Raw genomic sequence first — 12,630 nt, forward strand, 5'->3', positions numbered from 1 at the left:
TTGAAGCATTTTGTTTGGGTTTTAACACTATCATAAATCAGTAGCAAGTAGCTTAGTTTTAAACCCCAAACTCTCCCTTCTAACCAGAAAAGAGAGTTTTTCATTTTTAGAAAAGCCTCCATAAACTCAATTTTCTAGGCTAAAAAAAAACCCTCCCCACTATTAGACAAACTCATTTGCCAATTTAAAAATGGTTTGTTCAGGAGATTAAATTAAAACTGCAGAAGAAAAAACCCCCACCATGCTTTGGCAAAGCTGTGTTTTCAAGTTTAAACCAGCTTCAAAACCATCCCACATCGACCTTGCTTAACAGCAGCCAACAGACACTAAATGAAAGAGCAACAGAGGCAATTTCACAGCTACATTGTGCAGTCTCAGGCAGGGCTACTGCAACCCTGCTTATGTTCACAGGCTTGTGCTCTGGAGTTACATTCTGATGACAGGAACAAAACAGGAAACAACAGAAAGAGATAAATCAACTCATTTACTCCTTGGAACACAAGGAGGGTGATGTTTCAGTAACCAGTTTACAGCCACAGAGTACTCAGATGTTTAGAAGACAGAGTTTATGCTGTTTTGAAAAGTTTCCCAGTCCATCCAGAACATCCATTTGGACTGATGCTCCTAACATCAGGTATTCTCTTTACCAACAACCAGGCCTTACTGGAAACCCACCTGCCTACTACTATGTCCCCAGGGTTTCAGTTTCTTTGCCTCATGTAATTTTTTCCAGAACAGCTGTGCATTTGGAAGGCACCTTTGTGCTGGCTATGGGAGGCTTAAGATACAATATCCCAGTCTTCATAAGCCATGCCAAGAGATCTTCTCTTGCTCACCAAATTGCTCCAAGGATCTGCACATACCATGGCTCGTCCTGCAGAACATTTGATACCAAGCTGCAAAGCTTCCTGGCCACAAATTGTCACATATGCACACAGGCTGCACATGCCAGCACCCTGCAGACTGCTGTGATTTTTGACATGGTATGTTCCACAGCCCCTGCCCCATCCAGCGGAAGGGTAACCTCAATGGGGATTCTTGAGCAGACATGTAGAATTATGTTCCAGGAGAACAACTATTTTTCATGATGGTTACACACCTGGGACAAGAGGGGAATCTCAGTAGTGGCCTAGCCTAGCACAAATGAGAGGAGTTCAAGGTGAACCCTTGAGAGAGACCACATCCTTGCTCTTAGCAATGACCAGCATGAGCCAGAGTGAGATAGGGAGGGAGCCCGGGATCTCCTGCTTTCCTCTGGTTTCCAGGAAGCCAATCACACAGCACTTACAGCATGGCCAAGGGATCAGTCCCAACCAGCATGGATTTAGGAAGGGCAGGTCCTGCCTGACCAACCTGATCTCCTATGATCAGGTGACTGCCTGGTGGATGTGGGGCAGGCTGTGGATGTAGTCTACCTGGACTTCAGCAAGGCCTTTGACACCGTCCCCCACAGCAAACTCCTGGCCAAGCTGTCAGCCCATGGCTTGGACAGCAGCACTCTGTGCTGGGTTAGGAACTGCCTGGAGGGCTGAGCCCAGAGAGTGGTGGTGAATGCTGCCACATCCAGCTGGCAGCCAGTCACTAGTGGTGTCCCCCAGGGATCAGTGCTGGAGCCCATCCTGTTCAATATCTTTATTAATGTTCTGAATGAGGGCATTGAGTCCATCATCAGTAAATTTGCAGATAACACCAAGCTGGGGGCAGGAGTTGATCTGTCAGAGGGCAGGAGGGCTCTGCAGAGGGACCTCGACAGGCTGGACAGATGGGCAGAGTCCAATGGCATGAGATTGAACACATCCAAGTGCCAGGTTCTGCACATTGGCCACAACAACCCCATGCAGAGCTACAGGCTGGGGTCAGAGTGGCTGGAGAGCAGTCAGGCTGAGAGGGACCTGGGGGTGCTGGTTGATGGTAGGCTGAACATGAGCCTGCAGTGTGCCCAGGTACCCAAGGCCAATGGCATCCTGGCATGCATCAAGAACAGTGTGGCCAGCAGGAGCAGGGAGGTCATTCTGCCCCTGTACTCAGCACTGGTTAGGCCGCACCTTGAGTCCTGTGTCCAGTTCTGGGCCCCCCACTTTAGGAAAGATGTTGAGATGCTGGAAGGTGTCCAGAGAAGGGCAACAAAGCTGGGGAGGGGTTTGGAGCACAGCCCTGTGAGGAGAGGCTGAGGGAGCTGGGGTTGCTTAGCCTGGAGAAGAGGAGGCTCAGGGGAGACCTTATTGCTGTCTGTAACTACCTGGAGGGAGGTTGTAGCCAGGTGGGGGTTGGTCTCTTCTCCCAAGCAACCAGCACCAGAACAAGAGGACACAGTCTCAGACTGAGGAATTTTAGGCTCAAGGTGAGGAGAAAGTTCCTCACAGAAAGAGAGATTGGCCATTGGAATGTGCTGCCCAGGGAGGTGATGGAGTCACCATCACTGGAGGTGTTCAGGAAGAGACTGGATGAGGCACTTGGTGCCATGGTTTCGTTGATGAGATGGTGCTGGGTGATAGGTTGGACTCGATGATCTCAAAGGTCTTTTCCAACCTGGTTAATTCTATCCTATTCTAGTCTAAAAAGGGAGGCCGTGGCCGATCCCGTACCCTGCGAGCACACGCTGCCTGGCTCCCCTCTCTCACCTCTTCTCGCCCCGCCTAGGCAGGAGGGGTGCGGAGCCCGCAGGAAGCGTCGCGGGGGTGTGGCGAGGGGAGGCCAAGCACAGCTCCCTCACCCTACCTTCACCTTGTATCCTTCAGCCCCGCGAGGTGTCGGAGCTGCATGCCGCCCCTGCCCCTCTGTCTCCCTGTCGGGACCACAGCCTGAGGGAGAGGAACGGGCGGCAGCAGCGCCTCCCCGACCTCCCTCCTCCGCATCCCCGCAGCCCGCGGGCTCAGCCCCCTGCCGCCGCCCCGCCTCAGACCGCCCTCCCCGCGCGGCACGCCGGGCCAACATGGCCGCTTCCCGCCCCGCCGGGCGGCTGCCGTTTGGCTGACAGACTGCTGCCCGCCCCGGGGCCGCCCCGCCGGCCGGCATGGAGGAGAGCTCCAGCTGCGAGAGCCTCGGCGCTGGGCGGGCGGCGGCGGCGCGGCCGCCCAGCGGCGACTCCCTCTCCAGGTAACGGCGGCCGCGCCATCGCCCCCCTCCGCCGCCCGCGGGGAGCCGGGGCCGGGCTGCCACGGCCGTGGGGCCGGACGGCTTGAGGGGCCCCATGTCAATCAAGAGTCGTGGCGGGGCGTGGGGGAAAGGAAGAGGGCGAAATGGGGTCGGTAGAGAAAAGGAAGGCGAGGGGATGGAGCCGTTGCCCTTTTCTCCCTCCGTGGACGGCAGGCTCCGGCGTTTCCCCGCCGCCGGGTCGTGCCCGCCGGTGCGTCCTGGTGGGATGTCCCCGTGCTCGGTGGGCTGGCTTCGGGGCCGTGGTGCACGCTGTCCGGCGTGGGCACTGCTCGATTGCGGCCGAGCTGGTTTCTGTTACGTGTGTTTTAGTCAGAGCAGGAGGTGCCACCCCCAGCAGCCTCTCGGTAGAAGCTCTCCAAATGCGCAGAGCTGCGCGACTTGCAGTGAACGGATTTAGGAAACCGACAGTGGAGGTGAGATCTTGCTGGAAGGACAGGTTCATTAGCTGCCTTCCTGAACACTGCTGTTCCCAGGCTAGGCCTCATCCTGTGCTTTTGAAGTACCAGATTTCTTGAACATTTCTGGTATTGTCCTTGCAGCTTTTTCTGAGAGCTTGTGGTCTGAAGGACTTCTGATGCCACGTGGGTAATTTCCATGATCTTTTAGCCACAGAGACTTTTCCTGTTTGTCCCACCCTCTGCAGACTATTGCTGCAGTGCAAGTTTTGTGATTCGAAAGCATTTCTCACTTGGGCTGTGTGTTTGACGTAAAAGTGTGGCAAGGTAGCAAGGGAGGACCTTGACTGATGGAGAGGGTTGGTGGTATGCAGGAGGCTCTGGGTTTTTGTGGTAGAGCCTGGGAACAGGATAACCTGATGGCTGAAGGTTGTTCTGACCCATTCTGGACTGCTCACGCTATGCCCAGGTTGTAGGATCACAGGGTAGCTCAAACTGAAAGGATCTCAGCGTCCCTGGTCTACCCATCTGTTCACAGCAGGGACAGCTCTGAGATCAGATCAGGTTGCTCATGGCTTTTATCCAGTCTGGTCTTGAAAACCTGCAAAGATGGAGACTGCACAACCTCTCTGTGCAGCCCATTAACATCTCCTGGATACCTTCTACATAAGGGGCTGCTTTTTGGTCCCCTGAAGCAATCTGTGCTCCAGGTTCTCCCAGACACTCCTCACAGGCAGGCATTCAGCCATACCAGGTACTGCTTCTCTGAACTCACTCCAACTCATCAATGTCTTTCCTGCACTGAGGGACTAAACTGAATGCAATATTCCAGAAGCACTCTAATGAGTACCAAGGAGAGGGGGATCCTTCCCTGGATATCCTTGGCTCTGCCTGTTTTTACAACTCAGGATGTTGGTGGCCTCTTTGCTGCCAGCATCTTTAGTCCTATGCTTAGTTTTTCCACAGTAGGGTCTCCGAGGCCTTTCCTGCAGAGATGCTCCCCAGGCATGCAGTGCCCACTTTGCAGTCAGATTCCTTCCTTCTTCAGTTCTTCATGATTCTTCCTTTCACTCTCCTTCATCACATTGTTGTGTTCTCTCTACCAGTTTGCTTGTGCAGTTTATCTGTGTCCTTCCAGATGCCTACAGGCCTATTTCTCCCTTACCTTTCTGACCCAATATACTCTTCATTTTCCCTCTGCATCAGCTTGGATGCATCTAGAGGTCGGTCACTGTAAGAGACACAGGCCTGTGGACACAAAAGAGCTTAATTTGGAAGAGCCAGTGGCTACAAGGAAACCCCTCTTCAGCCTTTCAGCAGCATGCCCTTCACAGATGGAACCACTGGGAGATTGAGATGATTCATTTGGTTCTTTTGAGCATGCACAAGGCTGTGTCCTCCAAGCTCTGAGAAGACCCAGACTTCAACACATTTCTTGGGATATGAAAAAGCTTGTCCATAAGCTTGCAGAATGCCAAGTCTCTGCTCTAACATCTAGAACCCATAGAAGAAAAGTAGCATGTTTTTATTAATGTATACCAAATAAAATAGAGTTTTCTTTAGCTGGGTGTTGCAAATAGGTAAATGTTGTTCAGCTGCAGTTATTAATAAAACCCTCTTTATCTTGAGTTGGTGTATGCTTTGAAACTTGGTTAAGCTTAGGGCAAGTTTGTAAGTAAAATAGTGTTCTGGTGATGAGAGATGCCTGCTGACCCTCACAATATTTAGTACAAGCTTCCTCTGTGGATCTAGGGATACTTAATGCACAAGTAAATAATTTTCCTATGAATTGAACTGTAGATCCATGTTTACTGTGAGGAATTTTTAATTAAAAAAAAATGGTTAAAGCTGCACTGCAGTCTAACTTTATGCACCAGAACAATTGTTCTGAAGCTAATGGGTCTGTTTAACAAGTCCAAGTGCTGGGTGCTGCACTTTGATCACAACAACCCCATGCAGTGCTACAGGCTGGGGTCAGAGTGGCTGGAGAGCGGCCAGGCAGAAGGGGACCTGGGGGTACTGGTTGATAGTAGGCTGAACATGAGCCTGCAGTGTGCCCAGGTAACCAAGAAGGCCAATGGCATCCTGGCCTGCATCAGGAATAGCGTGGCCAGCAGGAGCAGGGAAGTCATTGTGCCCCTGTACTCAGCAGTGGTTAGGCCACACCTTGAGTCCTGTGTCCAATTCCAAGCCCCTCAGTTTAGGAAAGATGTTGAGTTGCTGGAAGGTGTCCAGAGAAGGGCAACAAAGCTGGGGAGGGGTTTGGAGCACAGCCCTGTGAGGAGAGGCTGAGGGAGCTGGGGTTGTTTAGCCTGGACAAGAGGAGGCTCAGGGGAGACCTTCTTGCTCTCTACAGCTACCTGAAAGGAGGTTGTAGCCAGGAGGGGGTTGGTCTCTTCTGCCAGGCAACCAGCAGCAGAACAAGAGGACACAGTCTCAAGCTGTGCCAGGGGAGGTTTAGGCTCAAGGTGAGGAGAAAGTTCTTCCCAGAAAGAGTAATTGCCGTTGGAATGTGCTGCCTAGGGAGGTGGTGGAGTCACCATCACTGGAGGTGTTTAAGAGGGGATTGGAGGTGGCACTGAGTCCTGAGGTGTTGGGTGACAGGTTGGACTCGATCATCTGAAAGGTCTTTTCCAACCTTATTGATTCTATGATTCTATTTGTATGCATTGAAATACACTCATTTTCATCTTTGTTCTTGTGATCTAATAGCTGGATCAACTTTGAATTGTTAACCTATGACTACCAAGATGTGACACATTTTCATGATGTGATTTTGCTTAAACAGAAAAAGATCTTCAGGGGTGATGTGAGGAGCACGATGAATCGTGAGGGTGCTGTCATAAGCTGTTGTATGTAAAAGGAACAACAGCAAAAAAGATGAGTAGAAGGTCACTCATCCCAGATTCAGTTACCTAGCAATGAGAAGCCTTATTGAGTTGTAGGATTGTTTTATGTAAGATTTGGAAGACTTGGAAAGGTGCTAGTATACAGCAAGGCATCTTTGAATTATTTCAACTCCAGCTCTGATGTGAGTTGCCTATTCCTAGAGATCCTTGAGATCTAACTTGTGGACAAGCCATGCTTGATAGTTTACTTGGAATCATGGAATCAGTAAGGTTGGAAAAGACCTCAGAGATCATCAAGTCCAACCTATCACCCAACACCTCAGGACTAACTAAACCATCATGTGCCATGTCCAATCTCTTTTAGAACACCTCCAGGGATGGTGACTCCACCACATCCCTGCGCAGCCCATTCCAATGTAAGGTTGCTAGCATGATTAAGTGCCTTAACATGTGTATGTTTGTCTGCTAATAATGCATGTGAGCATAGCTGCCAAACAGAGAGGGACCTGGGAGTGCTGACTGACAGCCGCCTAAACATGAGCCACTAGTGTGTCCAGGTGGCCAAGAAGGCCAATGGCATCCTGGCCTGCATTAGGAATAGTGTGGCCAGCAGGATCAGGGAAGTCATTGTGCCCCTGTACTCTGCATTGGTTAGGCCACACCTTGAGTCCTTTGTCCAGTTCTGGGCCCCTCAGTTTGGGAAGGACATTGAGACACTTGAATGTGTTCAGAGAAGGGCAACAAAGCTGGGGAGAGGCCTTGAGCACAGCCCTGTGAGGAGAAGCTGAGGGAGCTGGGGTTGTTTAGCCTGGAGAAGAGGAGGCTTGGGGGTGACCTCATTGTTCTCTACAACTACCTGAAAGGTGGTTGTAGCCAGGAAGGGGTTGGTCTCTTCTCTCTAGCAACCAGCACCAGAACAAGGGGACACAGTCTCAAGCTGCACCAGGGGAAGATTAGGCTGGAGGTGAGGAGAAAGTTCTTCACAGAGAGAGTTGTTAGCCATTGGAATGTGCTGCCCAGGGAGGTGGTGGAATCCCCATCCCTGGAGGTGTTCAAGAGGGGACTGGACGTGGCCCTTGGTGCCATGGTCTAGTCATGAGGTCGGTGGCAACAGGTTGGACTTGATGACCTTTGAGGTTTCTTCCAGCCTTGGTGATACTGTGATCTCAATAATGGCATTTGACAGTGAAAACTACTTTGATATTTTAGTAGACAGTAACTTGCAGTACCTGTGCTCCCTGAGGAAGATACAGAAAAACTAAAAGGTGTCACTTCCTTTCTGTCCCAACTAGGAAAAAAATAGTTGATAAACTCTTTGAGACTAATAGTATTGAGTTGGATCTAGTTGGAGGTGTCCCTGGTCACTGCAGGAGGCGTTGGACAAGATGACCTTTCAGGGTCCCTTCCAACCCAATGCAGTGTGTGAATTTGTATTGCTGTTTTTGCATGGCAAAAACCCCCCAGCTCTGTGTGGAACTACTGAGTTTAGTTTCAAATGAGCAAGTCACAGCTAATTAGCTCAGCTGCCTTCATAGTTGTGCTGAAACAGCTGTTCTGCTTGTGAAGTCTAAGTTGTCTCACCCAGTGCTAGTTTTGGGTGGCACAGCACTGAGTTCTGCAGACCTCTTGCTTCCAAAGGTCGGTATTTAGGATGGACTTTCCTCTTGCATCCTGTTCTTGTGAAAGATGGATGACCATGAGCTAACTACACCTGAAATAGTTGTGTTGGTATTTAACTAGCAGCTTGCAAGGAGCACTCGAGTGTCTGCAGTGTGGGGCCAGGAACAATCCATGAGGCAGGAAAAGGAGTGAGGTAAGCCACTGATTCTAACATTTGATGAGCTACAGCATGGTTATGTCCAGAAGAGGAAGCCTTGCTCAGTGTTATGTACTGCTTTTGTACCTGTAAAATGGCCTGGAGACCCTGGGTGAGTGGGTGAGAAGCATGTTTCAGCTATGCTGGTTAGACTTCTTCAAGGACCACTCTTAAAAAATAATGTATAGGTAGAGTTGTAGCTGGGTTTTGTGCTTTGTGGTTTTTTTTCCTTGGAGTTTTTTGGGGGGTTGTGTGTGTGTGTTTGTTTTGTTTTGTTGCACATGGATGCTCTCTGGCCTTTGGAATTTGAAGTAACAGCCAGCAAGATTCTACCACAGTCTTTCCTTTTGTGAAGGGATAGCCAGATAAAACCATGTATGACTTTAGCAGGACACATGATTTTAGGAAAAAAGGTGATGTCCAACTGCAGATGTTTACTTTTAATTAAACTGATGAGGCATTTTGGTCTTGTAGCCTGTATGACTATGTGCCATAGTTTCTGAATGTATCTCTCTCTGTATTCCTCTGAAATGTTACCTGAAAAAGCATATTACAGACCACTCTGAGCAACAACCCAGTAAGATATCTAAGAGCTTTTCTGCTGTATATGCTGAAGGTGAATTTTTATTGCCTATGCAAAAGCTTGGAGGTGATTGTACTGTAAGGAAACTGCTGTTGGAGATGTCAGCAATATCTCAGCCTCAGTATAAAAATGACACAAAGACATAAGGCAGTGGGCAGATGTTTCCTGCCAGCATAAATGTAGCAGTGCTTGATGTTGTCACTTTCTACTTGCTTGTTACCACCTCTCTACTGGTGGTTATCATCCACAGAGGTCTGCAGACACAGTGGATCCTGTGTGTTCCACTTTTACTGAAGCATATGAGAGTAATCATGCTCCTTGTCTGTGTTTTCAGGGATAACTCTGCAAACATAAACCGTGTAAATCAGTGCAGCAAGCTCTGTTGAAGCAATAGCTGCATGAGATACAAACTCCCCCTTTGCCTCAAATAAGGCTCTGTCAATACCTGGCCTGATTTAAGGCTGTGCTGAAGGAATTCTTTCTCCACTGATGAGAGTGATGCTGGAAAGAGTTGTGTCTATAAGCTGTTGGCTGAGGAGGGTTCGCTAGCACCACATTGCTACCAGATGTATGAGCTTTGCTGATTGAGTTGTTTCATGATAACTCATTGAAGTTAAGAGTTTGAAAAGGGAAGTTTTTTGCCAGTTCTGGTGTTCAGTGAAATGTGAGTAGCTGTCACTTTCCTCACGGGCTTTGAGAGTGCTTCTTGCATTTGATTTCTTCTATGTGTGAAGCAGGATTTCTCAAGAGTTGTTACCGTTAAAGGCAAGTACATTGCTGGCTGAGTGTTGATAGTGAACTGGTTTTTTGCATATGAGAAACCTAACACTATGCCTAGACCCAATTAGCAACTCCAGATGGGCTCATTATCATTAATTTTAATATGGGAGTGATAATTTATAACACTTACTTGCAACTGAAGTCCATTCTGAGACAGTTTTTTTCTATGTACTGTAAATTGTGAAGAAAAAGAGCAGTTTTGCCTGCATATATGTTTGCAAAGTGAGGAGAATCTTTTCGTTAGAGGCTGAGGATTTGGGGCAGAAAATAATGACAATAACATTCAGTTGAAAAGTCTGAGGAGCTTTTAGTTTATGCAGTACACTTGTGAAACCATTATCTTTGAAGAACTCATTAACTGTTTTCAGTGGCAATCTTTGGCACGCACATTTCTGCTCCTGCATTCAGCAGAAACTATTCTTACTTCTCTTGCAGTGTGAAACCTCCAGTGTTGGAAGTTTTCCTTTGTTGGGTGCATGCACATCTCTTTGTCCAGGCTCTGGCCATTCAACAAAAGTGTGTTGTTTTTTCCCAAGTATATTTTCAATTTGAGCATATAAAATACAGTTGGGCACATTTTCCTTGTGTTGTAGTTAATGTTGTATTGCTCTTTAGAAACCTCAGAGGAATTTGAGATGCCATGGTTCTAGCTGCTGTACAGAAAGCAGCGAAGAGCCAGGGACCAACTATTTGGATATGCCTAAGTCAGGACTACTCTTCTGTTTTTACTGTTGCCCAGTGGGTAATGTTACTAAGCTCTTGGATGTGCAGTCGAGCGCTGAGACTCCTTGCTGAGAGATTGGACAAAGAGTAAGGAAGTCTAAGGATGAGATGAAAAACTGCTGTGGATAGACGAGGCAAGATGTGACAGCTGGTGAGGAGTAAAGCTAGGCTCAGAACACGACTCTCTTGGGTCCCATCAAGCACTGCCTTTTCTGAAGAGAGATGGTAATGTTGTGTTGGCTAACAGTCTATCTGTTAGACAGTTTTGAGTTGTGCACATAGTTCCTTAACTACAGAGTATTTACAACAGAGACACAGTTGCAGAACCTGAGTTTTAAAGGGTGAAGATGATTGGATGTCAAACAACACAATTTCTATCTGTTACATGGTTGTACTCCTGCTATGACTTCAGTTATAGCTTATTACCTGTCTTGAATGTATTATGTTACCAATTTCTGATGTTTTTTTGTCTCCCTTCCTCTGCTGACTTTTTTACACCTCATGTACTAAGGCAAGAACTGTATTTGGAAAGGTCATAACACCTCTTGAATGGCTCAGCACAATCAATAGTCCACATCTTTCTTTTTTTTTTTTCATTAATCTTTTCCTGATGACCTACTTTGCTGTAACAGGTTTTTTATTGCTGAGAGTATCAGATAATGTAAAAAGAGACCTGATCCATCCACCAAAAGTCTTAACGTCACCAGAAAGTTTAGTTGAGGGAAAATCCAGCAAGCATACATTAGAAATACAGTGGAAACTTTCCAGAGGATATTGAGACTCTTGAACGTGTTCAGAGAAGGGCAACGAGGCTGGGGAGAGGCCTGGAGCACAGCCCTGGGAGGAGAGGCTGAGGGAGCTGGGGTTGCTTAGCCTGGAGAAGAGGAGGCTCAGGGGAGACCTTATTGCTCTCTACAGCTACCTGAAGGGAGGTTGTAGCCAGGAGGGGGTTGGTCTCTTCTCCCAGGCAACAGGCACGAGAGGACACAGTCTCAAGCTGCACCAGGGGAGGTTTAGGCTGGATGTTAGGAAGAAATTCTTCCCAGAAAGAGTAATTGGCCATTGGAATGTGCTGCCCAGGGAGGTGGTGGAGTCACCATCCCTGGAGGTGTTCAGGAGGGGATTGGAGGTGTCACTTGAAGCTATGGTTTAGTTAGTCCTGAGGTGTTGGGTGCTAGGTTGGACTTGATGATCTCTGAGGTCTTTTCCAACCTTACTGATTCTATGATACGTTGGTACGTACAAGGCTGCATTGTGAAACAGGAGGTGGAAAAAGTGGTCTTCTTATTTGTTCATGGGAAGCATATTCCACCATGAAGAAGAGGGTGAGAGGAACTTAGTGCAGTGCTTGGTTTGTAGGGGTGTTCGGGTAACCCAGGCAAGAGAACACAGAAGAGTAACCATCAAAGTAATTAGCTGCATCTTCACTTTTAACTGAAAATCATCTAGCTCTTTTACAGCCCCAGTAACTGGGAGCTAATTGGAGAAAAAAAATTGGTGAAAGACAATGACCAAAAAAAAATCAGTGGAACTTTTCAAGTATTTGTTTTTCCCTTTCTTACCATCTGTAGTTTCTTTTGCCAGACAATGTTCTCACTCAGTAATTTTCCAGTGATTTTCAAGGTAGCTCTTTTCCTTGGTTGCCTTTCTGCTCCATGAATTCTATTTCATTGCTTTCTGAACCCTGGTATGTTTGATGATGAGACCATGTTAGCAGTTTTCTAGTCTGTAACCCCTTCATGGTGATATTCTAGTCACTCTTTTTCTCTCTGTACAAATGGTTCCACTTCAGGGGTCTGCCTTTTCTGTAGTCTCCTGGCCACAGCTCCAGAGTCTGTATTGTTAAGTCACTCTGGGTCAGGTTTGAGGTATGTGATCATATTTCTGCTGGACTAGTCAGAAAACACATGAGTTTGTGGTTTGTTCTTTTTCTTGGGTTCCCCCCCTTTTGTTCTGGGAAAATGGACAACACCTGCTTGGAATATAACAACATTTTAACATGTTTATCTGGATTTACTTACTGTGATGTAAAGAGACTACATGCCTGTGCTAAGAAGTGTTCCACTCAAACTTGTGTTCAAAGGCTGCCAAAAATGCAGCACACCTTTACAGCAAAGAATTTGTTGTAACTGAAACTTTGGATGTCTAAGCATTATTAGTCTAGAGGCAATTATTAGGTGTTTAAGCCCAGGCTGGCTGAGGCTCTGGTCAGCCTGATCTAGTGTGGGGTGTCCCTGCCCATGACAGGGGGCTTGGAACTAGATGATCCTTTGTGGTCCCTTCCAACCCTGACTGATACTATGATTACAGAAGAAGAAAGAATAGTAA

At 47.8% G+C, this 12,630-nt stretch overlaps 1 protein-coding gene across 1 annotated transcript in view; it reads left to right on the forward strand.

The window, feature by feature from the left end:
* Positions 1–2,916: 2,916 nt before the first annotated feature.
* MTMR2 (myotubularin related protein 2) overlaps positions 2,917–12,630 on the forward strand; it is a 79,822-nt gene continuing 70,108 nt past the window's right edge. The window contains exon 1 of the mRNA XM_054164539.1: positions 2,917–3,096. Within this exon, the coding sequence (XP_054020514.1) occupies positions 3,014–3,096 (83 nt within the window). The 5' untranslated portion in view covers positions 2,917–3,013. The remainder of the gene's footprint in view (positions 3,097–12,630) is intronic.

Source organism: Dryobates pubescens, chromosome 10, assembly GCF_014839835.1.
Source record: "Dryobates pubescens isolate bDryPub1 chromosome 10, bDryPub1.pri, whole genome shotgun sequence".
Lineage (NCBI taxonomy): Eukaryota > Metazoa > Chordata > Aves > Piciformes > Picidae > Dryobates > Dryobates pubescens.